The 24,949-nt window shown below is 53.6% G+C and overlaps 10 protein-coding genes across 10 annotated transcripts; 4 read left to right on the top strand and 6 right to left on the bottom strand.

Annotated features, from left to right (window-relative positions):
* Positions 1–4,232: 4,232 nt before the first annotated feature.
* Positions 4,233–5,210, bottom strand: N0V89_005056 (uncharacterized protein; the record flags this gene model as incomplete). The annotated part of the gene is made up of 1 exon (XM_056213835.1): positions 4,233–5,210. One exon carries the CDS (start codon positions 5,208–5,210, stop codon positions 4,233–4,235), a length of 978 nt encoding a protein of 325 aa, XP_056071102.1.
* Positions 5,211–5,739: 529 nt separating this feature from the next.
* On the bottom strand, positions 5,740–7,074 carry N0V89_005057 (uncharacterized protein; the record flags this gene model as incomplete). Its single annotated transcript, XM_056213836.1, has 1 exon — positions 5,740–7,074. One exon carries the CDS (start codon positions 7,072–7,074, stop codon positions 5,740–5,742), a length of 1,335 nt encoding a protein of 444 aa, XP_056071103.1.
* A 686-nt stretch (positions 7,075–7,760) lies between these two features.
* LEU5 (coenzyme A transporter) lies at positions 7,761–8,991 on the top strand (the record flags this gene model as incomplete). Its single annotated transcript, XM_056213837.1, has 2 exons — positions 7,761–7,931; positions 8,035–8,991. 2 exons carry the CDS (start codon positions 7,761–7,763, stop codon positions 8,989–8,991), a joined length of 1,128 nt encoding a protein of 375 aa, XP_056071104.1.
* A 617-nt stretch (positions 8,992–9,608) lies between these two features.
* Positions 9,609–11,463, bottom strand: N0V89_005059 (uncharacterized protein; the record flags this gene model as incomplete). Its single annotated transcript, XM_056213838.1, has 2 exons — positions 9,609–11,178; positions 11,228–11,463. The coding sequence occupies 2 exons, from the start codon at positions 11,461–11,463 to the stop codon at positions 9,609–9,611; spliced, it is 1,806 nt and encodes a 601-aa protein (XP_056071105.1).
* A 614-nt stretch (positions 11,464–12,077) lies between these two features.
* SIT4_2 (sporulation-induced protein) lies at positions 12,078–13,564 on the top strand (the record flags this gene model as incomplete). Its single annotated transcript, XM_056213839.1, has 5 exons — positions 12,078–12,234; positions 12,316–12,796; positions 12,845–13,208; positions 13,259–13,324; positions 13,373–13,564. 5 exons carry the CDS (start codon positions 12,078–12,080, stop codon positions 13,562–13,564), a joined length of 1,260 nt encoding a protein of 419 aa, XP_056071106.1.
* Positions 13,565–14,683: 1,119 nt separating this feature from the next.
* Positions 14,684–15,369, bottom strand: N0V89_005061 (uncharacterized protein; the record flags this gene model as incomplete). The annotated part of the gene is made up of 2 exons (XM_056213840.1): positions 14,684–15,141; positions 15,198–15,369. The coding sequence occupies 2 exons, from the start codon at positions 15,367–15,369 to the stop codon at positions 14,684–14,686; spliced, it is 630 nt and encodes a 209-aa protein (XP_056071107.1).
* Positions 15,370–18,014: 2,645 nt separating this feature from the next.
* On the top strand, positions 18,015–18,778 carry NAS6 (putative ankyrin-repeat protein; the record flags this gene model as incomplete). The annotated part of the gene is made up of 2 exons (XM_056213841.1): positions 18,015–18,069; positions 18,123–18,778. 2 exons carry the CDS (start codon positions 18,015–18,017, stop codon positions 18,776–18,778), a joined length of 711 nt encoding a protein of 236 aa, XP_056071108.1.
* Positions 18,779–19,308: 530 nt separating this feature from the next.
* N0V89_005063 (uncharacterized protein) lies at positions 19,309–20,052 on the top strand (the record flags this gene model as incomplete). Its single annotated transcript, XM_056213842.1, has 1 exon — positions 19,309–20,052. The coding sequence occupies one exon, from the start codon at positions 19,309–19,311 to the stop codon at positions 20,050–20,052; it is 744 nt and encodes a 247-aa protein (XP_056071109.1).
* A 112-nt stretch (positions 20,053–20,164) lies between these two features.
* On the bottom strand, positions 20,165–21,148 carry N0V89_005064 (uncharacterized protein; the record flags this gene model as incomplete). Its single annotated transcript, XM_056213843.1, has 3 exons — positions 20,165–20,373; positions 20,423–20,940; positions 20,970–21,148. 3 exons carry the CDS (start codon positions 21,146–21,148, stop codon positions 20,165–20,167), a joined length of 906 nt encoding a protein of 301 aa, XP_056071110.1.
* Positions 21,149–23,167: 2,019 nt separating this feature from the next.
* On the bottom strand, positions 23,168–24,600 carry GCV1 (Aminomethyltransferase, mitochondrial; the record flags this gene model as incomplete). The annotated part of the gene is made up of 2 exons (XM_056213844.1): positions 23,168–24,188; positions 24,239–24,600. The coding sequence occupies 2 exons, from the start codon at positions 24,598–24,600 to the stop codon at positions 23,168–23,170; spliced, it is 1,383 nt and encodes a 460-aa protein (XP_056071111.1).
* Between the last annotated feature and the right edge of the window lie 349 nt (positions 24,601–24,949).

Genomic DNA, 24,949 nt, shown 5'->3' on the forward strand with positions numbered 1-24,949 from the left:
TCTGCGTCTTTAACCGAATCGCAACCTGGGGTACATACATTAGGCTCGAGACGACGATCCAAGGGTCCAGTGTCCTCTAGTTTCCGTCAAATACTCTAGCCTGTGAACTATACTCCACTCTATGGCACAGTGGTAGAGGGTTCATCCGGATGCACATGTGATTCACATAGCAACCGTCGCGAAGAGCGCCAGACCGATCGTCCACCTACACCAACAGCCTCCTGCGATGGGAGCCTGAAGGTGGTCAGCTCCCCAACGCCGGGCTTTCCTTTCTTGCGTTGCATGCAGACAGGCGTCTCGTACGACCTCAGGTTTGCATTTTTGGTTCACAAGGCTGAGCACGCCGGTAATGACTAGTCATCTCTGCAGTCAGCGCTCCCGTCATCTTCACCCACACCCGCCTCCCGGAATTTCCGCACGCATCGGGCAGTTGCACAAATTGCAATGCTGCCAGAAATAACATTGCCCTTACTGTACTCCCAAACAGGTTGACACAGCCTTGCGAAATGCTAAATCAGCCAGAATGCTTGCGGCTCTGTGCTGTTTGCAATTTCTGCTCTCGATAGCCACGTTAGATTCAGGCTTCAACGGTAAATTGCGTCTGTCCCGAGAATTTGCAGGACGCTCGGACGCGTAGTCATTTCTGACCCTTGGTCTGGTCGATGTCGCGATATTGGGAGACGCGCTAGAAGGCGCAAAGAAGGGTTTTCCAGCCTTTTGCCTCGGGACGAGGGCATCTCTGCCGAAGATCCACATAACACTGCACCCTGCATCTGGAAAATCTTCACGGAGAGCGCGCGAAGGAGGTCTCTCGAGGGCTCATGCGCGTGGCCGTCATGCGAATATTGAAACATGGTCAGCTCAAAAGTTTGCGTATTCTTGCAAAGTTTGCGACTCGGCTGTGGGAGCACCCGTTGTTTGCAAACAGACGCAGACCGCCTCCCGTGCAAGGCTCGCGGCAGCACTTCCGCGCCCCCTGTACGAGTCGTGAGCAACCGTTGAAGCCTTAAGGTTCTCATCCGCTTCCGCGACGCAGTGACTCCCTTTGAAACACGACTCATGTCTGCCATTATTCGTGAAGCTTTGCGGCAGTCTTCCAACGTTCCCCGCGAGATGTCCAATTTCGTTTCCAACGCCTCGCGACGCCTCACGTTGCGCACCTTCATCAAAGCTTCCTAATTCGTCACTCCTCACCGACCCGTTGTCCCACGCGAAAATGACGGGTAGCGCTGGGACGGTGGTATCGCTAGCCTTCTAAACTTCCTAATATGGACACCTTTTCAGCGGAAGCCGTCGGTTGACTCTCACCCTCGTTCGGTGGTTGACCGAGGGTAAAGCTCGGCGCAACAGCGACCTGTGCTTCCACGTGTGAAAGTCATCGCGGCTCGGGGCCGCTAGGATAGGCTACCAAAAGCGAAGTCTGGTTGCCACGAGGGGGCATGCTTCCGACGCCACACAAATGAGGGAAAACTCCGGGACTGCCCACCTGGTGGAGAAACGAATCCCGAAGGCGGAGAAATTGCCTGCGTACGGATGTACCTGTCAAAGTCACATTCACGACGGAGTGCTCCGTGTATTCTCCATTTCCACCCCAGGCTGGTGTTTTCCCGTCTCCGCACTTTCCATGTGACAAAATCATATGAGATGTTGGTGGGAAAGCATATCGGCTCCAGACCCAACATACACGTGGGCCGCGAAGCCGGTGGTAAGGATAGAGTGTTGGGTGGAGGAACATGGCTGTCCAACTTGGGCTTGCAGACAACGTTGGAGCCTTCCCGAGGATTTGCCCTGCAGCGGACAGAGGCAGCTGACGGTCCGCTACACTGCAAATCACTGCTATTCAAGCGGTTGTCGCGCCGGAGATCTCTTCTTATCCATGCGACAATAACTCTAGATGCATGTCGTGCGTTCGAAAGACGCCGATCTATCGCTCCAGGCCAACACCAACACCATCTGGACTTTGTTACATGTGTAGCTATATACTCCAGACCGCGATGCACCGTTTCTCCGTGTTATCCGTACGTCTGGATGACTTTCTGGTACCGCGTTACCCACTTCCCGGCAGAAACACCGTGCTCTGGATCTCGGTCTGACCCCACACCCATCGATAAGCAAGCCGTCTCGCGATACGGGTTACATATCGATATGCCAGCGCGCGGACAACAGTGCAGCGACGACACCTCAGGGCGGGGTATGCGGGATGCAATGCCACCTCCGCCGCCCGTTTGCCTGCGGCGTTCAGATCCTCCCTCTTACATGTCTAGGCCTTCAAGTGCATTGCGCAATATCAGCGAGGACATGCATCGGACTCCATCCTTTCAATCTTCATTTATCAAATGAAGCAGTGATACACTGTTTCAGGCGTAACATGTGCGAAATGCGAACGGTGATTGGGCTTACGAGGCTGACTCTTGCTGCGCACATCGTGTTGAGCAGCGCCCCAGATGTGCTTCTGCGGAGACACACAGTCCGCTGCGCGCAGCGGGCGGGACTGACCGTGGAGATCGATTCCGTGGGGGCGACAGCATGCGGCGCGGAGTGCAACGGAACTGCCCTCCCGCCCCAGACACCTGCTCACTCGCAACCCTACCCATTACTGTCCCATTACTGTCAGCATCTCACAAACGCAGCCCCGTCAGCGCAACACCGTCTTAACACCTTCCTTGACTATTGAACAAGCTATTGCTCACTCTTCGTGCACCCACACCCAATAACCACCCTCGGCAAAAGCACTCCTGTGGCGGTGAGGCCTCACGCGTCGTCTCAGCCCAAATCCCGGTATCGCGCCCGCCTACCGCGCTGTGCGACACACCCTTCCATGATCCGGCCCTTTGGAATCCAAGTTTCCAAGTTTACTTCAGTGGGCAGATGACTCACCATTGAAAAACAAGCGGCAAAAGCAGCCGTGAGTTGGCACGCTGGACTCACCGCGTCTGCCGTCGCCATCAAGCAAGCAAGTTTGACAGCGCGTGGCAAGCTTGGTAGGGCCGAACAGGCAGAGTCACGATGCTATGGCGCCTTGTCCGGTCAAGTGGCACTTTGCACGGCACGGCAGACCGACGTGGGGTCATCGGACCGTCGAGTTGACGTGATGTCGGACCGCCCCTATATAGCATGTGCTTCCGTTGATGCAATCGTGAGTTGTTGATCTTGTGTTGACAGCTGAGAGGGCCGGCTTGATCGGCGATCACGAGCTTCTTCTGTCCGGTAGAGCTGGACGGGTACAAAGCGTGCCGGTGTGAATATGTCCGGTGTAGGAGGCGGAGGCGGATGGACGCGTTGCGCGGCGCGGGGTCCTGTACGCGGTTTACGCACGCTTCACATGCTACTACATCAGCACAACAACGAACCTTGGAAACACGGTCGCCACGGCGGCAACATGTGTTTCAAGTCACGCGGTCAAACCAGACGTAGCATCCTCATCCATCATGTGCCATCTCCTCCAACCATGTTTTCTTCAATTTTGATTTGGACGCCGGGTGATTAATTCCGCCCGCTCCACGCGCCACAAGCAAAACACGCCCCACGCCTCCCCCACGATACACTCCACCCACTGACATCCCCACTCTGCCTTGTCTGCTGCCTGTCATGCCGATACAAGTGGGGTGCCGGCGCTTCGTCGATCGAGGGTGTCCCTGCATATGTGAGGACTCCATCGTGAGTGGGCCGAGGGATGCACGGCATGTCGGCGTCACGAGCTGAGTAGGAGAGCTTGGCCAGGCGGTGGTGCATTAATCGTGTAGACTCGGAGCGCAGGTACCAAGGTACGACTCGTGAGTGAGGGGTTCGGGTAGTGGAGGGGCCTCGGGAGGGGACGGAAAGGTCGGATGGCGTCCAGCTTGGACTTGAGGCTTGTGGTGGCGGTCGTGGAAAGGTTGAACATCTACATAAGGAAGGAGTTCTAGGAGACAGTGATTCCGCACGAAACCACAACGAACAGTTCGTCGAACTAGAGACTATAGACAGTCGACTCAAACAGGCTTCAATACGGGAGTTTAGATTGGCTATGTTGGTCGCACAGCCTTCATTGAATGCTTCGTGCCTACGAAGTACAGCATGCTCAACCTCGAAGGAACAACAATGACTTTTGATACGACCACAAGGTCTCGCTGCTCAGGTTCTTTTCTCTCTGGGGACATACCCTTCCAAATACACGACAGTGACGGTCTTCTGCTCATTACAACGTGCTTGCGTAACTTTCACTCCGTTCTCGAACCCATTCTGCTTGCCCACTACTCTGCTTCGTGAATTGCGATATGTTCACCACACCTCTTCAGCCTATGCTGATTAACCCTGATCCGGAGCTCCATTTCATGATACTTGCGTTGGTGCTCGTTCAATTGGTTTTGATGCACGGTCGATTTGTTCACAAGGTCGTTCGCTTTGTCCTCGCAATTGGACACAGCAGCCTTGAAGTGAATGGTTTTGTTCTCGACCTTGTTGTGTCTACGGCCCAGACACTCCAAATGGTATTTGATCTGTTTTCGAGAACTCTTCAGCAGATCGAAAGGTGCGGTGATCGACTCGAAAAGTTTCTTCTCAGCGTCGCAGGGAATATCACTCCAGTCGAACGCGGAGTACTCCTCGTGCTCCTCGGTGGTGGACGTGGGGCCTTCTTCCACGACAGTGTCAAGGCGTTCGTTTTTGGTTGTGGCAACGTTGGAGATTTTATGTCCAGCTTCAAATCCAACAGCTGCATGCTGAGCTTCCCTAATATGGGTCACTGCGACGCCCAACCAGCGGCAAATCTTGTCGGTCTCCACACTGGTGCCAACGGTCAGGCCTTTCAGAACGAAGCAAGCCTCGATGTACCGACCAAGTGACTGCTGGATACCCTTGAACCAATCTCCGGGTCTCCTATCCAGTGGAACCAAATGCGAGAAAGGCTCAACATAAGTCACATAATCCCGCAGCACCCTCGCGTGGCAGTCCATCTGGCTGTCCTTGTCTTCAGCGAGAAATGTCAGCCGCTTGCCAGTCCGACCACCTTCCAGTGTGTATCTATAGGCTGCGTAGATGCTCCATTTACCCCAGGTACCGATGAGGATCTTCTTCTCCACGTTGCCGCTCCCCTGACGTGCCGGTAAGAATTGCACCTTGTCGAGACCGTCTAGTTTTTCGGTGTTGAATTCCCTTCGCAGGTACTGTCTGAGCGCTTTGATATCACGCGCCGCGGCGGGCGAAGATGCCATGACAACGCCGAGATCCATGATTCGAAGCCGCTACTGATAAATTAGGCCAGCGAAGATCAAAGGTAGCGGGCGCCTCGGGCGACTTACTGCCAATTCAAGCAATACGACCGTTGCAAATAGCCCCCAGGAAGGATGCTCTGTAAAAAGCGCAATTTCTTATACTGGGAGTGTCAGCAGGTTGTCGAAAAGTTGGAGAGTGGACGCGACGTGTCCGAAGTTCGTTTGTGTTTATTCTTTCAAGGGCAATAAGTGGGCGAAGTCTACGAGGAAGGAGCGCTCCACAGTCAAAGGACGTCATCAAGGCAGTGATTCACTTTCACCTACTCATTATGTCCTAGTTGACAGCCCTGGGTGGCATCATTGAAAGTATGCTCATTTGACTTTCCATTGAATAGCTCTTTATGACTCTATACATTGTTCGAGCTATGCGAACTCGATGATAACACAGCTCAAGAGGCGGTCTAAGGTCGGCACTATGCCACCAGCCTCGAAGATGGTTCGCTCTGCATACGTTGCATGAGATGAACGTGTGAATTTAACGTTGATGTTATGCCCAATACTTCTCCCAATTGTACTTGATAACCTCATTGCCCCAAGACGTCCATCCGGCAACCAAATTCCGCGAAAAGACCTCTAGAGCGCTATACTTTTTTGCATCCGGCATATACGGCTCGAGCAACTCCTTCAGACAGGGCTTGCGAGAATGTACATCAGGTACGGCTGCAATGACTTTCTTTTTCGTAAGACGCGCATGCGACATGGTCGTCCACGCATTGGGCGCCGCCCTGCCCAACAGTAGCACCTCGTACGGTTTTCGCAACGCGCTGTCAATGTCAAACATAGGTTCGCCCGCCGTCGTCAACTTCACCCAAATCCACTCCTCCACCAACCCTACGTTCCACTTCTCGAACAGACCCCCAGGACCAAGCACTTGTGCGCGCATCGACTCCTTGTTCGTGATCCATACACCAACCACTGCGTTGTGCTCGAGGTAGCTATCGATGTCCATATTCAGAAGCATCTTCTTCATGTGCGGCATCCCGCCGACTTGTTCGTACGCGCCCTTCCGCTTCGCTGACCGGTTCGGCCACGGCGGGTCAAGCAAGACCAAGTCGAAATGCCGCGGGAGCACATAGTCATCCGTGAGCTCGCGGAACGCAGCACGAAACGCGTCCGAGTGTGTCGAATCGCTGAGGAAGAAGGTCGCGTGCGGAGGTATCGTGAAACGATACGCGGGCGCCTCGCGGCCAGCCTGCGTTACGTTCTCCCGCACGTGAATGTCCACCGGGTGGTCTTCCGGGTTATGAAAGGAGGAGGTCCATGGTTCGGCCGCCTGGTGTGGGTATACATGTGCATCGTCGCGTGGAGAGGTGTACGACACCGACCATTTGTGTGCAACGGTTTCAGAGTCGGTTGCATTCGGGTCAGATGTCGCACTGATAGAAGCCATCATCTTCTCGAAGTCGAAGTGCGTGTCCTCTCCCTTGCTTTCAGCCAGAGCGGACCACTCACGCAGCCGGCTTTCGATTTCCTTCTCCGGATCCTCGTGCTGCACAGTGTCAAGTTGCATTTCCCCATGTTCTGGTACCTGGGTCATCAGCTTGCGTGGCAAGCACCAGGGTCCTGAGATGTGACTTCGGATCTCGGCGAGAGCTGCATGGATTGTGCTCTTGTACTCAATATGTAGATCGGTAAGATGCGAGGAGTGATTTTTCTTCGCTTGTGATGTCTTGGGTTCTTCGTGCAATTGATAGGGTACTTCTAGTGGGGCAGTTGAGAGGAGAGTATCTGAGCGACCTTGTGCTATTGCGATGGATGTGGGGATGTCAATGAGTGTGACATCACGGTCAGCATTCTGGAAGAGGATCGATGTACTGGGCATGTCGCAGTTCATACCCGGCATCCTGCTGTCTTGCGACAACGGAATCAAATGGTATGATCCCAGAACATCAAAGAGAGGCCGAGATGTGTAAAGCTGAGGGATGCTGGAACTGTAGTCGCGAAATTGATCTGGGAATTTCAAGTCGACAGGAGTAAAAGTGAAAAGGTCTACTCATGTGACAATTCGTTTAGGTATTACGTCATCAGCAGTCGCGACGAGGTTGATTATACAGCTCAGCAACAGCTGGAGAATACCCAAGTCGCCTCTAGAAGGTAATTCGACTCTGCAACTCTGCTCTATCGTTGACGGCTCGTGATCGTATGTTTTGATGTTGCGGAAAAGCGCCGCTTGTAGCTCGCTTTTCATCGGCACCGTTCTAGGCTCTTTTCCGGCCGCGCTGGCCGGCAATCCTCCGTCGACCCTCGGCAAACAACGTCACCCAGCGCATCATCCACATCGCGCCGCCGCTTTTCTAAGCAACAACACACGACCACCTCGATTCGCTCCCTACACACAGAATACCGCCCACGCACAGTCGCCTTTCATGTTCAAGTCACGATAATACCGAATTACCAGTCAGGGAGAAAGAGCAGGGAAACGGTGGGATGTCGGAGCATATCCTTCGCCATGAAGCAGAGAAAGATTCCCGCGTCATGACAGGCTCCACCCAGTCAACTGCACCCCATATGAAGATCCAGAAGGCACCGCCACTATGCGCGACCGATGACGAGGCACATATTCCTGTAAAGGAGGGGCGGAGGAGAAGTCGGAGCCCGTCGCGAGAGAGAAAGGTGGACAGGAGAAGTCCGGAGTATATAATAAAGAGCGGGATAGCGGGAGGTCTGGCAGGATGCGCTGTACGTACAAACCTACACGGGCGCATTATGAGGTTTATCAGGCCTACATCATTATGCCTCGATACCTGCTATACAGGGACGATCGCTAACAAAGGCACCACAGGCCAAAACCGTAGTCGGTCCCCTCGACCGCGTCAAAATCCTCCTCCAAACCCGTAATCCTGCCTTTTTGAAGTACGCAGGTCACTGGTCAGGCCTACACCTCGCTCTCCGCGACATATACCGGGAAAATGGCGTCCGCGGCCTCTTCAAGGGTCATTCCGCCACCCTCCTCCGCATCTTCCCCTATGCAGGCATCAAGTTCCTCGCCTATGACCAAATACGCGCCGTTTTCATAAAGAACCAGGCGCAGGAAACACCTGGGCGGCGCTTCGTCAGCGGCAGCCTCGCAGGGATGTTCTCCGTCTTCTTCACATACCCCTTGGAAGTCATACGGGTGCGACTAGCATTCGAGACGAGCGCGGATAAAAGGAGTACTCTAAGAGGAATATGCAAGATGATCTACAACGAGCACGGCGCGCCCACCACACACCACCCCACGAACCCACTCACCGCTGCCGCCGCCACAGTCGTAGAGAAGGGCGTTCCACAGACCGGTCTTGCAAACTTCTTTCGCGGGTTTACGCCCACGCTGCTAGGCATGATTCCGTATGCGGGCGCATCCTTCCTTGCTCACGACACCATGAGCGACCTCCTCCGGCACCCGGCCATAGCTCGTTACACCACGCTCCCGCACACATCTCGCGCCGAGTCGGAAACCTCCACGTACAAGCCCGCGCAACTGCAGTACTGGGCTGAACTCAGCACGGGTGGTTTCGCCGGCTTTTTTTCGCAGACAGTGTCATACCCATTGGAAGTCATACGGAGGAGAATGCAGGTTGGAGGCGTGGTGGGTGATGGACACAGACTTGGGATTGCAGAGGTCGCTAGGAGGATATTTATTGAGAAGGGGTGGAGAGGGTTCTTCGTGGGACTAACAATTGGATACGTGAAGGTGATTCCAATGTCAGCGACGAGCTTCCTGGTATGGGAACGCGGGAAGTACTACCTGGGAATATGAGGCCGAGCATAACAAGCATTGGCGTTACTGGCGTTTAGGAGGAAATTTCAAGCATACCACTGTATTGGTACTCCCCGGAACGGGTTGTGGAGAAGAAGCTTTGGATTTGGTATATAGAAGGATTGATACACACATGTGAGCTTCACGTAGCCAGCAATGGATGCAAACTACTTTCGGCAGGGATACTTCATATGCATCGAAGTAGCTAGCAACTGTCTATCAATTATCGCGACGTGCTAATATCCAATTCCATAGTACACCCACGACCAATCATACCCATCAAAGCATGTGTCGTATTGGCGCAGACTGGCCGTCAGTTTCACGATCCTCGGAGAGATGTCGCAGAAGGGTAATGTTGTGCCGGGCCGTGTTCCGATCCGGTGATCGATATAATCGAAGCGAGAGTGACTTGGCGGACCTTCCAGGAAGCGGGAATTATGGAGGCTGTCGATCAACTCGTGCTCTGAAGGTAGCCGATACATGTTGAAATGATAGCTGATACTGACTCATTCCGTTCGTGGGTGCGTAAGGGCCTCTCCTGGTCTCGTAGGTACGGTAACCATGAATTTGCTACTTTGTGTGGTGAACTGATACACCGTAACACTTTGAAGGTCCCTTCACGTCGCCACATCAGCTGTAGGCGTAGCGACTGGTGCCTGAGCCGGAACAGGATTAGGTCCAGGGGCAACATGTCCACCTCTAGCACCACCACGGCCACCACGGCCACGCGGTCCAAAACCGCCGCGGCCCTGAGCGGGTCTGGGAGGTTGCGGGCGAGGCGCAGGGAAGCCTCGAGGGACCTGATGCTTCTCCTTCCGCTCGAGAACCTGAACGGCACCCTGGGCTACCTTGACAGTGCCCGCAGCGACCGCCTTCCGCAATCCCTCTGGTTCGGCAAAGTTGACATAGGCGAAGCCCTTACGCTTGTCAATCTCAACTTTCTCGATTGCTCCGAATTCCTTCAGTGCCTCTTCAATGAGGGGCTCCGTGATGCCTTGAGATGCGTTGGCGTGCTTGAGGAAAGCCTGCTTGCCCACTGGTACTGGAGCTGAACCTGTAGCGGCGTGCGCAGGTGTAGGGTTGGCTGGACGGGGGAATGGGCCTGCTTCTGCCTTCGGTGGCGTGGTCTGGCTCGCTGTGTTGGCAATCCGAGCAGCCGCAGGCCCCGTGGGAGGAACACGTGCAGTAGCGGGGCCTTTTGGTGGGGGGCCAGGCTGAGCCTGTGTGGTCTGCGGCTTTTTGAGGATCGTAGGCGCTGGCGCGGTGCCTTGCTTCACCGGAACCTTGGAGTTTTCTCCTTCTACCTTATTGTTTGTCTTTTCGGCCAACGAGGCTTTGAACGCTCGGCGCTCGGCACGAGATGGCCTCTCTTTCTTAGGCGAAGCTGGGGTAACCTTCTCTGCGGTTGTAATGGTGGCAACAGGAGCAACGGCGGGTTCCTTGCCCTTAGACTTGCCACTGACGTTCTCATCCTGTTTAGGGTTGGTTTCCTGTGTGGCGGATGCGATTTCGCGCTTGGTTCCTCGTCGACGATTTGGAGCAGGCCCAAGACCGAGGTCGCGCTGAAGTATGCCTTTTGCGATGTTGACGTTTCCACGCTTGCGCTCCGGGGCAGCCGAGGAAGGGCCTGCGTTAGCCTTGTCAACCAAAACGTTCTCCTTTAAAGCAGCCTTGACGACCTCCTTCTGAGCCTTCTCTTTCTCGGCTCTGGTGGCCTTGCGATTCTTCTCCCCAGGGGCGTTCTCCTTCCCAGACTTAGCCAAGATCCTCTTCTCACCAGCATCGTCCTTGTGTTCCCCACGGCCCTTCTTTTGAGGCTTTTCCTTGTTTGCCTTCCTCTCCCTGAGTGCTTCTATCAACGGCGTAGTTTTGACCTTCTCTTCCTTCGTAGATTCGCCTTCGGGAGCGGCAGCTTTAGTAATGGGAGCGGTCAAACTCTCCAAGAATTCTTTGAATTCAGGGTCTTGGTCGATAGTGCCCTGTCGAGCATCGTTCCTACGCCTGTTGCCCGGCAGCTTCGTATAAGGAGCGAATTCAAGGACAGGAGGTCCAATAAGGGCGCCGTCCTGGAAAGACTTGGTGGCATCGTGGAACGTAACTTCGCGGACGCGGTCACCGAGGGCGGTAACGAAAGGTTGCTGCGTGACATGGATGTAGGCGCGAGAAGGCTTGGAAGGTTTCGCTAGGCTGAAAAGAATGTCAGTCTATCCTCTGCGACGCTTGAAGCGGGGCATACTCTTTGGTAACCTTGCCCTTCCGGTAGTTGATCCAGTCCAGCTTGCCAGCGCCAACCTTCCACTCCTCTCCGAGCATGGTTTCGAACTCGGTCCTAGTCAGGCCAGGAGGGAGCCGTCGGCATATGAGCTTCAAGCGCGGCGCTGGAGTTTTGGGACCGCGGGGCGCTGATGCGGGGACATTCTTCTGTAGCGCTGTCACAGGCAGGATGCCGTTGACGCCGGCTTGGGGCGTCATTTCGTTTCGACTGGTCAGGTGTAGCTAGTAGAGCAGCGCGGGACCCAGGGGGTGTGGTCGGGTTATGAGGCGGGAGTGGAATCGAAAGGGTGGGTGGCACGGTGGTTTAGAGGCGCAAACATTGGAAACGTGGGACTCGTGCTTGACAAACAGCGGTCCTCGACGCGAGGGCAGCCGCGTTGGTCGAATATAGTAGGAACTTGGCTGTAGACGCGTGACTGGTATCGGCGGAGAGGGTAAGTGAGAATGGTGAATGTCGCAGGGACTGACGCCAGCCCATGGCGCTTGCCGAAGCGGGTCTCTAGGGCAGATGCGCTTTGGCCAAGCAGCTGCCACCGCCGCACTCTCGACGACGGCCCACTGCTTCCACCTCATCATGCATATCCAGCCCCAGGCTCGCTACTGAAACCTGTGTGCTTTGCCTTTGTTCCTACACTGCGTTCTGCTGTATCCACACCCGCCGATGTTACCACAGAATTTCGCTACGTCACGCTTGCTAATCACCACCGCTCCCGTCACACGACTGTCTATTCCCCGCCATTGCTGCCTCGAATAATTCAAGAGGCGCATCAAGACGCCCGTTTGGTCACTGACAGCTGCGAAACACCGTAATTATGGGGAAAGATAGCGATGTGCCGCAACCCGGTCCCGCGCGCCTTTCGAAAGGCGCGGGGCCGGACGAGTGGTTAGAGCAGGCCAAACAGTGCAAATACCTGCCGGAGGCCGAGATGAAGCGCCTCTGTGAGATTGTCAAAGAGTGTCTTATGGAGGGTACGTCTGCTACATACCTCAAGCAACCCTCTCAGTGTATCCGCTTGTGGTGGGGTTCCATGCACTGACCCATTTGTCTAGAATCCAATATCCAGCCTGTCCGGACACCCGTAACAGTGTGCGGTGATATCCACGGTCAGTTCTATGACCTTCTCGAGTTGTTCCGCGTTGCTGGTGGCATGCCTAGCGACGCCCCGACCGCGCCAGTTGCTCCCGCCATACCTCCGACCATAAAGCCCGAAGATATCGAGCCGCCAACTACGATAAAAGACCCTAGAGCTAAAAGGAAAATGAAGAGGAGGTTCCAGAGCGATGAAAGATATACTGGCCCAAGTAGTCCCAATGAGGGTGGAGATCTGGAGGAGGAGGAGGAGGAAGAGGAGGAGGAGGAACGCGGCCGGAGTAGGAGTATCACTGGCCGAAGAAGTACAGAGGAAGAATCAGCTGCGCCCAATGTCCCCGCAGGTAACGGGCAACAGAACTTCATTTTCCTAGGTGACTTCGTAGACCGAGGTTATTTCAGTTTGGAGACGTTCACGCTGCTGATGTGCTTGAAAGCCAAGTGAGCCATGGTCCCCTTTGACAGGTTGGCTGATTGCTGACCTCGCAGATTCCCTGACCGAGTCACGCTTGTGCGCGGAAACCACGAGTCCAGACAAATCACTCAAGTCTACGGTTTCTACGAGGAGTGTCAAACGAAGTATGGCAATGCATCCGTGTGGAAAGCCTGTTGTCAAGTGTTTGATTTCCTTGCTCTGGCGGCCATTGTAGATGGCAAGGTTCTCTGCGTCCACGGAGGGCTCAGTCCTGAAATCCGAACGCTGGATCAAATTCGCGTTGTCGCGAGAGCGCAGGAGATCCCGCACGAGGGCGCCTTCTGCGATCTAGTTTGGAGCGACCCGGAAGAAGTCGACACCTGGGCGGTCTCCCCAAGAGGAGCTGGATGGCTTTTCGGCGACAAGGTTTCATCAGAGGTTCGTACACTTCAATATGCATGTACACGTGCGCGGCTAACAAGCTCCAGTTCAACCATGTGAACGGATTACGACTTATCGCTCGAGCGCATCAGCTTGTTAACGAGGGCTACAAGGTACGGCAACTCTTGGCCGTCTCCCATGTACATGCTGACTCTCTGCAGTACCATTTCAAAGACAAAGATGTTGTCACCGTCTGGTCCGCACCAAACTACTGCTACCGCTGCGGCAATGTTGCCTCCATTATGAACCTAGGCGAAGATCTCAAACCCGAATTCCAGATATTCAGCGCTGTACCTGACCATCGACGCGCTGTACCAGCAGGACGGGGTACCCGCGGTGAATATTTCCTTTGATGGTCTGTGAATGTAAAGATTTTGGTGCTTTGGACAAGTTACCTTGTATAGCATGGCGGATGATAGATGGCTGGGCGGTGGTATGGAAAGCATGGTGAACTGCATTGCTATGATGTATGGAAGTGAAACAATACCCCGGATTTGGAAAGGTCTGACGATGATGGCTTTGTATCATAATATGGTGGTGATATATGAAGTCATAGCTGTAAGAATAGCAGCGATGTTAAAAAACATACTTTCTGAGTGGGTGATGTTCGGCTTGATTTTAGCAAAGCGATAGATACATCGCAAAAAGAAAAAGCAAAAATCAGTTGAACAGCCACCTCGCTCACACCTCCCAACCCTAATTAGAGTAATCCAGCGCCGCCGTCCAATGGTGAATACCTGACTGCAGAATTGCTTCCCTCGTCTGATTGTATTCATTGCTTAGGGCCACTCAGCATCGCTAGTTACCTAAGCGAGTGAGACGACCACCACCGGACTCGAACTGGGCTCCTATTAGAGTGAAGACTTGGGAGGCACGTGCGAGATTACGGCCTATCTTCTGAAATTTGGACCCGTTACAGGTGTAAATTTTTGGAAAATTGTGCTTTATATATCAGATGATACGAGGAGGAAGGGAAGGGATGTTGATTAGAGACTTGCTGTGAAATGTATTTGTGCCGGGTGAGTGGGGCCTCGCTAAGGCTTGGTGAGAAATATGCCCTGTGCATGCGGGCGGGGGCGGGGTCCCCGGGGAATCGATCTCCTCTACGTAACACCTTTCACACATCTACGCCATCCGGGTTTCCTCGACATTTGCGCCACAGCATGCATTTGATACCGTGACATATTATCAATGGCCGCTCAGCTCTAGCATTCACGATTCTTTTTTTTTCTTCACGGCCACTTGAGGCGCGCTTTTCCGACGTCCACATGCAAGCGCGCTTGTCGCACTGGATAGAAATCTTTCGAGAAGAGTATAATGCATTAGATACGGTACAGAAAAGAAAGGTTCAAGGAGCAATGTCTCAATACAAAGGAACATCAATCGCAGACATGCAACATACGCGTGCGCGGTGCGAATTGAAGCACCACAGGAGCTACCCATCCATCTTATCTCCATATGCCTCTCTCATCTCACTTCGAGTCAGCACCCTTAGCGCATTGCTCCGGACACAGGAGAGCGGGATGCCCATCATCAGCCCAGTGCTCAAGATTCTGGCACGTGCATACCTCCACCGTCCCGAATCCAACGCCTCCCGCATCTTTCTTAGGAACCCACGCCTCCCACGCTTGCCCATCCTCAATATCATGCGTGAAACTACCAAGCGATTCCGTCTCACAGCCATCACTTGGACCTTGCTTCTGCATGTGCCCGCTTACTTTGACGCCCCATGGATAATATATTGCGCTGCAGTGCCATGGTCCCTCGGGACATTCCGCATCGGACGCCTCTGCGATGCTATCCGTGACCTGCTCGGCAACGCTGAAGCCAAAGCCACCAGCGAGACTGACGGGAGTGCCCCCTGAAAGGCCGATTTCGCCGCCGACCTGCCATTGGAAGGCGGTGGAGTGGCCGGACTCGAAGGTGACAGCTGGACACTGTTAGTATTTGCCTGAGGGAGATCGAGGTGATGATGAGTAGACTTACCACCTCCGCCGTCAACACTGCGTCCGGTCTGCCAGCTTGGACCGTTGACCTCCTCTGTTTTGTCGACTACTGCGCAGTAACGCGTCTCGTGCGGCGGATTGAATATTTGTGGGTTGGGGAGGGCGAATGTTGCAGGCAGAGCTGCTAGGGCGAGGATTTGAGAGTAGACCATTGTGACTGGTGTTGGTCGTTGAAGGAATGGCTGCAGTGTGATATGAAGTCCTGATGATAGTTGGCTGTTAGTTGCGAAGAAGGCTGCTGGATGATAGCAGAACACCTGGAAAAGATGGCTGATTTATATGCAGACGAACGACCTGCCACTTCATAGAGTGTCGCACTGCGATACACAATGTCGATCGAGTGGTCTGGTACCATGGCTTCAACGAGGCTCAGCCGCATTGCGGACTCAACTTCCTACAGACTTGTGAGAGGCATATGCCTTTGCTGAGCTTGGCCTCGTCATTGCGAGGGACAGAGGGAGGCTTTTAGTACTTGGCGATGCTGGTTTAAGCTGTGGTTTACGTTCGTGTTATACGACTCGCGGGAATCTGGGGCTGAAAAGGAATGCTTGGGGCAGTATTTCCCCGGGCCACGTTTATGGTCGACAAACCCCCGAGCACTCCACCAGGCCGGACACCGAAAGAGGCAATGAAATATACGTCACATTGCTATAGTAAGAAAGATGAGGCTCAGCAGGAGCGTCGACTCGTGTGCACCCCGGCAATGCAAGATCCTTCCGTATTAGGGACGATCACCCAACTCAGCCCCCACCGCTCGCTCGAACTCGTTCACCGTAGATGACGTAACACGAAGCCGCGCTTTGCATCGATGTGAGCGGATTCATAAGGGGGAAGGATGGATTCCATAGTTAGTAAGTTGAGTCGTTTACGGACAGCTACGTGAAGCTTCGCACCGCGCTCCAACTGCTGCAACCAATTTTGCACCCCCCAGAAAGACCCAGTTGTTGGCATTGGTCTGTGTTTGCAGACCTACCTCGCAAGCAACTCTTTCATAGAGGACCGCTTATTGGGCTAGTCTGCAGCGTTGTACGCAGAGAGACCCGAACATCAAACTCGCGAAGTACTGCGCAATGTAGTGTCGATCATCCCAATCCGGTAGCCTAAGATCAGGTCGTCACTCAGATCGGACTTTAAGCCAATGAAAGTACGAAATCAGTGCTTGTTCCACAGTGCCATTGCAATATTCTCTTCTGACAGAGTCAAACCTTACAAGGATCTTCACTTCTTCAAGTTGGTGCGTTCACGAATGTGCAGTCATCCCTTTGAGCTGCTCACGATGCTCACTTGCATACCGAATCTCACTCACTGCTTTGGTTGAACTACCTGTTCAACAGTCTGATTTGCACAACTACATAATATTCACCCACGCTATCCGCTCCACTGCGTGACCTTCATTATCATGCCGATGCATCGACTGATCCACCAAAACACCAAACTCCATGGCCATGCGCAATGCACGCTTCCCTCTTTATACAGGGTCAAAGAACACAATATCCACAAAGAACCAGAACAATCCCACCTTATTTTCATCTCAGCATGTTTCCAACCACGCCCAATGCTACACCAGCACCCACCCCATACCTCCCTACTGCACACCTGCCCGCCCTGCTACCATCTCCCGGTCCGTATGTTGAACAAGCCTGCACGTTCCAGTCCCCCGAACAGGCGGCCTGACTCAGACTACTGCAAATGGAGGTCGCCGCGGCAGCTCCCACGCTCGGCACCGCTGTGATCGTTACGCCGCCGTTTGGCGCAGAAACCGTGACGCCGAAGTTTTGCCCGCTCGCTAGAGCAGACGTACAGCGCGCAGCATCCGACTGGCAGCGCGAATAAGCGGATGAGCAGGCGGCTGCGGATTTGTAAGTCGTGGGAAGATAGGCGATGGGGAAGAAGGTGTTTGGTACCCAGCTTGTTGCGCCTGTGGAGCCTTGGACGAAGGGTGTGCTTGTGCCCGTTGTCACTACTATTGTCGTCGTCGCTCCCGTAGGGGTCGTCGTCTGGGTGCCAGTGGACGTGGGTGAGGAGCCCTGGGTTATAGGTGCGATAGTGCCTGTACACGCGTTGCCGTTGGGACAGCAGGCTGCGTGGCCTGCATTGTCTATGGAGCACACCTCAGTAGTCCTGCAGCACAAGCCCGGTTGATTGATGTTGGTGCAGGCCTTGTAGCCCGAAGCGCATGAGTTGGGGTCGGTCTGCCGTTTGAGCAGCTCTAACGTGCCATCATCGACGAGGGTGCCGTTGCTTTGCGCGGGCGACTCTTGTAGTTGCGCAGGCTGGAACGGAGAAGTAAAGTCCGGCGCGGCCAGCGCAATCGCGGGTAGGAGCAGCAATGTGGACCGCATTCTTGGTGGTGAATTGGTTTGTCTGTAGTGGACTCTGATGCGAGGAATGCGCCGTGGCGCGAGGAACCTGTTTCAATGGCCTTCCGATTGAGCGGTGTAAACAGACTGCGGTATTGGGAGTATAGGCGAGGAATTGTGGAATGATCGAGGGGCGGGCGATAGAAATTGTCTTCCTGTGGCCTAAAGGTGTTCACGAGGAAGACGTCACGAAGTTGGAAGCCAGGATGCAGTCAAACCCTGGTGGCTCGATGATGTGCCCAGACCAGCTGGTGTGTTGTCCAAGGAACCGCACGTGCAAGGCGGTCAGCCACTGAGGTGATTGGTGAAACCCCCGCGCCTGTGGCTTCGCCGAGCCTCCCGCATGCCCGCAGTGGGGCATTTCGTAGTGGCATCTGGATAGCTTCGAGCTTACCAACGTCTGCGGCCATCGAACCTCAACGTATCAGAGGTTCGCCATGGAAGACGCAAGATCTAAATTCGCAATCCACGAGGCCTGCCGCGAAGGTCAAAGTACGAATTTCATCTCTTTCTTGGCAACCCTGGTGACTAATCCACCTTGACAGCTTCCCGAGTAGAATCACTCCTCTCCGCAAACCCTAAGCTCGCCTCTGTCCGCGATGATGACGACCGCCTTCCCATCCATTGGGCAGTCTCGTACAATCACCTACCCATCGTCCAACTACTTGTCCAAACCAAATCCTTCGATCCCGATGCCGTCGACGGCTCAGGCTGGACGCCCCTCATGATGGCCTGCTCGCGCAAGGAAGCCGATGCCATCGTCTCTCTCCTCATTTCGAAAGATGCCGACGTAAACGCGAAGAACAACAACGGTCAGACAGCTCTGCACTTCTGCGCCAGCAAGAACAACCTGGACATCGCGAGGACGTTGCTGAAAGAGAAGGCGACTGCGAGAGTGAAGGACAAGAGGGGCCAATTGCCACTGCACAGAGCAGCAGCCATAGGCAGCGTTCCCATGGTCAAGGAGCTATTAGGTGCTGGCAAGAGCCCTCTGAACGCAACGGATGCGGATGGCATGACAGCGCTGCATCATGCCATTGCCGAAGGACATGGCGATGCGGCGCTGTTGCTGCTCACGAGTGGTGCTGATTTCGACAAGAAAGATGCGAACGATCAAGTGGCGCTGGATCTGGTGCCTGATGAGAAAACGAGGAAGTTCATATTGCAGGCGGCTGAACGGGAGGGCATTGATCTGATATAGGATAGGGAGGACGAAAGTGGCGATGATTGCATGATACCCTGGAGTCCTCTGGTTCTGAAACAATAAGTTAAGTGTATAAGATTTCAATGTGGATAACCCATTAACGTCAGAATCACTCCCCAGCGCGTGTGTTGTGGCTTATAACAGACTAATGAAACATCAACTGCAGCTCAAGCTTCGTACCCGCCCCTTTCACTCTCCACCAAGCTGCATCGACAACATATCAGATCTTCTAGGCCTTCATTTATATAATAACGACTCCGGTACTGTCAGCGACTACATGTCAGCTAATTGAACGGATTTAAGATGATGTATGCCCGAATGACGTAATCCATTGCGATCGAACACTTGTGTATATTCATCCAGTGGCGAGCGCGAACAGCTTCATTATCTCCGGGCGATGTCACTCAGGTGGCCCACATAAATTCCTAACTTCTGCTCTACTCTCTGTCAAGTCAGCCTTTTTTCTTCCTGAAGTAAAACTTCCCTCCAACGCATTTGGTAACAACACAACACTACCTCAATCCACAATGCGCATCTTCATAACAGGTTCCTCCGATGGTCTCGGTTCTTTAGCCGCCAAATCATTGATCAAACGTGGCCACAATGTGACCCTCCACGCCCGCAACGCTCAGCGCGCCGAAGACGCCAGCAAAGCCTGTCCCGGTGCCGACGGTGTCCTCATCGCCGACCTTTCTTCGACTCAAGCAACAAAGTCTCTCGCTGATGATCTCAACGCAAAAGGCCCGTGGGACGCCATTATTCACAATGCTGGCATGATGCGCATTCCATCGTCATCAACAGGTCCCGAGGGTCTACCAACTCTGTTCGCAACAAATACTCTTGCACCCTACATACTCACATGTCTCGTGCAGCCACCACCTAAAAACCTTGTCTTCCTGTCTTCGGCGTTGCATAATAGTGGCGATGCAACGCTGAGAGACATCAAGGCTGCGAGCTATAGTGATAGTAAGTTGCACAACACGATGCTGGCGTTCTGGTTCGCGAAGCAGCCAGCGTTCCAGAAGACGATTGTTAGCTCGCTGGATCCTGGTTGGGTGAAGACGAAGATGGGTGGTGCGGGAGCTGGTGACGATATTGGAGCGGCAGTCGAGAACTACGTGGCACTTGCTGAAGGCACGTTGGGAGGATCCGGCAAGCATTGGTACCACTCGAAGGAGAGGTCATTTCATCGTGGGGCGGCGGATGAGCGGGCGCAGCAGAAGTTGGTGGATGAGTTGCAGGGGATTTCTGGTGTGAACCCACCCAAGTGATGGAATCTGACCCTCAGGCAATACAAATCAAAATAATCAGTGCACAATGAATGAACTTGCCTAAGTCTTTTAATAGGCCACAATGGGTATCCCAATACTTGACGCCATGTCACTAATGTGCAGATGGAGCCTTGATGAAGCTCGCTCCTAGACCCATGATGGCCGCCTTCAAACCAACCAGCGTCCCTATACCGACCAACTTGGCTTCCTCAACTCCATGCTCACCACCTTTCATCATCTCCGAGTAACCGTGGTTGAGGTCGGCCTGATCGAACTTCGTCGGCGGCCTCCATCCTTCAGCATGCGGAAGACGTTCTTGTTCTAAACTCAATCGTGAGTAGACACTCACCCAATCTATAATCGAACTTACCGAAGAAAATCTTCACCCACTTCAACGGCGCGACCCCATCCTTTCCCAGCAGATTGAGATACAGCGACGTCTCACCATAACTCATGATCGCCTCTTTGATCCCATAAATCCACGTCTTCTCCGCTTCATCATGCTTCTGCTTACTCGCCAGAACCCTCGCCCACCTCGCATGTCCCGCAGTCATCCAGTCCGTCATGATTTCATCATCAGTCTTTCCTGGATGAGCTTCGCGATACGTCTTGAGCACCATGTCGAACGACTCTTGGTGGAACTTCTCGCCTCCGCCAAAGGCAGCATCATCACGACTTAGCGAAGCATCGTGCTCGATATAATTGTGCTTGCTGACATGGTTTAGGTCGAATGAGTGTGCATCATGGTTGGGATTAGCGAAGATGCCGCTTGCTGCGAAGACGTTCGCTATTTTGGGGTCAACGTTGAAGGCTTTGGTGAGTGCTTCGACGGCCACGGCTTTTGTGATGTCTTTGCCGCTGTGGGGAAGGATGCCATGATTCGCAAGACTATTGATCGCTGGGCAAGGTGATCGGACTGCTTTTGGGTTAGAATTATAGATGTGTAGGTGCCAGAGAATCTGTGCGTGCCATCTTTCTCTCCCGGTGGAGACCAGTTATCCCATCTGACCTCGACAGTGTGCATCGCAACTGTCTCAGTGTGTTGTTTCTCCTCCGCGGGGGCTTTAGGTTTCTTGCCGAAAAGTCGCGAAAACATCATGCACCGATTACTTTCAAGGTCACTATGAGTGGTCCTGCGGTGGGATGGTGTATACTAAACTTTTAGCCTACAAGGCTATTCGATTCATATATATACGTCGTTGATGCCTTCAGCTGCCGACGTGCCGCCTCGGTTTTCAGCTGAACAATCGGCGCTTCCGGATTGGGGCGGAAGCAGGACGCATCGGTACTACGGTGAACGCCTACCTCAACTGACAGCCTCGCGTATATCGTCAGGGGGTGACAAGGGCTCAAACCTTCCATTCGATAGCACACTATTGGTCACGCTAATTTGTGCTTCTATCCGCCTGCTCGTCCTCCTCTTATCGCGCCATTGAGATGGCGCGCAGAGACCTTGCTTTTGTCGAGCACCAAGTTATGGCTCATACATTCACAATACCATGCACAATCAACGTGAGTAGTAAGAAATACGTATGTCACCATGTATGTGACGAGTTAAGCACGTACAATCCGAGGCGGCGATCAGCTGCATGAGGCCAGCAGACCATTGCAAAGTCGCTGTTCTCTCAGTTTCGTTAAAACACAAGTATCAATGGTGATTGACAGGGCAAGTTCAGACATCTGTAAAGGCAAAGGACGAGGAATGAATCTCGGCCATCCAGGGCTGTGCCTTCGTGGCTGTGCCTTTGTAAAGTTGACCAATAGAAAACATTGGAGAAGGGTGCCACTACGAGAGCATGACCGAAGATCCAAGCTGTGAGAAAGTCATAAGTGATTTCGTTCACTATTAATGAAATACTTGTCCGTCAAAGCGCCGTTCTTCACTGTGGAAAAGCTATTTGCACGCCCCCCGAGAGTAGCACTAAAGTACAGGCTATGAAGGCACGCGAGCTGATCAAGTTCTGGGAACACACAACCTCACACACCTTTCAACTTCCCCCTCAGCCTGATTCCTCGACCATGGGATCGAAATTGTCAGCGCGTTCCCGATATGTCCGGATCATCTCGCGCCTGGAACGCCTTCCACGCGAGCTACGAGAACAAATCTATCTCTACCTCGGCTTCCCAATCGCAGGACACTGTCTTCACAATTGCGACAACACTTGCTCCAAGATGACGTACAATACCCATAGTTGGACTAATGTTGCTGGTCGGGTCTTCACTGGCAGACACCTCGGAAAGATTCGGATGTCTCACCCGAACGAGCAGGCCGGTTCACCTCTTCTCAAACTCCACCAGTCCGGCTGCTATCATCGATATAAGCCTTTGCGGGGTGCAGAGATCGGCAAAACTGGCGAGGAAGAGGTAGGTCACTCCAATGCAGACTCACGTCTACCACTCGAACAACTTGGCTTACTGTAAATATAGGTGCAGCACTGGTTCCATCGCATCCCCGGCATCCATCTCATGAGTGCCAATCACTTCTTCTACCAGGACACGGCTGCATACCTGTACGGCCCTTCGACAGAGTGCTCTTGCGCACGGGGGCTTACGAGTAAGTTGATCATCGTAGTAGTTGGTACGTGCATAGAAGCTAATTATTGCAGTTGACAACTGGCCTTCATAGATCTGTTTTTGCTGCATGGTATTTCTCGTCGACCTCTTGGACGAGTGTCTAGTAGAGGTGGTGCTGTAGCACAAGCATATGCGCGAGCGTGAGAGAGTACGTAAATGGAAGAGGGATATGCGACATATCATGCACGCAAGGAAGATTGCGTAGCGCCGAGCTTTTCATGTATACCATCAATATTGAATTTCCAAAGGTGAAATCTTTGGTTTCATTGGAGATTGGACGACACGGGCCTGTGAGTGTGAGATATTGAAGTGAAAGTTTGCTTCGCACCTAGGAATAGACCTAAACTTCACATGGCTCGTGAAACCTTCGACCTAACTTCTGTCAAGATCTGAATGCGGCCTCGTCCTCATAGGTTTATATGCGAGATTGTCTGGAGTGTTTGTCTGAACAGTAAATTTTCAGCATAATTTCACCTCAACTACAGCATGAAGTAACGACGGACATAGCCAGCGAATGAAGGCAGAGACAGTTGATTCGAATCTATTTTGGTTCCGGCGCCAGTGCTTTATAGTACTTGCTGCCGATGAATGGCATCTTCGTGACGGTCGCCTTCCTCTTCTTGCCTCTGACGACAACTTGAACTTCAGTCCCACTCTTGTGCATACCATCTTTGATGTAGCCCATGGAAATGTTCTTCTTTGCCGTAGGCGAGGGGCACCCAGATGTGATGTTACCGATCTTCTCGCCATTCTCGTTCACAATCTCAGCGCCTTCACGGGCAGGTGAACCTTCAATGATCAAGCCGACACGTCTCCGGGTGACACCACCGCCCTCGGACTTTTTCTTGAGCTGCTGCAGGATGACGGAGTCACCGTGGAAACCACCGTTCGCGCGGCGGTCTTTGCCGATGATCCACGAGAGACCAGCCTCAACGGGCGTGGTGGTATCGTCTAGATCGTGCCCGTACAAACACATACCGGCTTCCAGTCGGAGGGTGTCACGCGCTCCAAGGCCAGCAAGGCGGAGCTCATCCTTGGCCGAGTCGAGCAGGTATTGCGTAACAGCTTCGGTGGCAGATGGGGGGATGCTAATTTCGAAGCCATCCTCACCAGTGTAGCCGCCACGGCTGATCAGAACTTCCACATCAGTTCCCTTGATAGTTCCCGGCATGCATTGGCCGAAGTACAAAGTGCTGAGAGCAGAAGCTGATTTCTCGTTCAGCACACGCTCGAGGATGGTTGCTGCAAGAGGGCCCTGTAGAGCGACGAGGCCCTGGTTGTCTCGCAGCTTCCACTCCACAGTCTGGTCAGGGTTTTCCTTCCTCCACGCTTCCAATTGCTCGGTGAGGTATGCTAGGTCCTTCTCTCTGCAGCCGGCATTGGTGACGACGTAGAAGCTGTTGGGGAGGCGGGTGATGACTGTGTCATCGACAATGCCACCGGTCTCGGGGTGAAGCAAAGTAGAGAGGGTGGAGTGGTTCTCAGAGAGCGACGAGAGGGACGATGGTGTTAGGCGCTCTAGGAAAGCTTGAGCACCGGGGCCTGAGAAGTCATGCTGCACCCTTCGCTGCTGTTAGGAAGGCTCTGAATTTAGGCAAGACGGGAGTCTTACATATGTCCCACATCGAACAAACTGGCCTTCTCCCGGGTCCAGTTGTGCGAATCGACAATGCTCAGATCGCTGTACTGAACGGGCATCTCATACCCGCCAAAAGGCACGAACTTTGCCCCATACTTAGCATGAAGCTCATAGAGGCCGGTCCTGCCCAATTGACCCTCGGAAGTGGGAACTGCAGACGAGGCGAAGCGGACGGCGGTCGTTGAAACCCGGTTGAGCTGGCGGGGACGAGCAGCGCGTATCGAGAGGTTTCTGGTCGTGATTTGAGGTTTTACAGCATGCTTCAGGCTCACAGGTGATGCCTTGAAGCCATTGACCGCTGGTCGCAGTACTTGAGCTGCTCTTTTGGAAGCCATTTTGTGAGGTGTAGGAAGGAGGATTCACAGTTGTTGGCCGACGGATACTAACGGCCCAGCCTCTAATCCCCCGAAACACAACACTTTCCTTTCCGCTTTTGGACATGGCATCCGGGTCGCTCGCCTGCACTGTCCATGCAGCTCTAGATCGATTCCGAGGACCGTCCCGAGCTGTTGTCCAGCCATTGCATTGAGCTGGTGTTGCTTGCCCGGACCCTTTGTGTAACTGTGGGCGGAGCTGTCCCTCCAAATGCTCGGGCTGTGACGACAGGCCGCTAGAGCCGCCTGGCACCCCAAGCTTTCGAGCTCAAGCAAGCCCACCAAGCTCACCTCCACCACCGCATCACCG

Source organism: Didymosphaeria variabile, assembly GCF_027946475.1.
Source record: "Didymosphaeria variabile strain IMI 356815 chromosome Unknown scaffold_4, whole genome shotgun sequence".
NCBI lineage: Eukaryota > Fungi > Ascomycota > Dothideomycetes > Pleosporales > Didymosphaeriaceae > Didymosphaeria > Didymosphaeria variabile.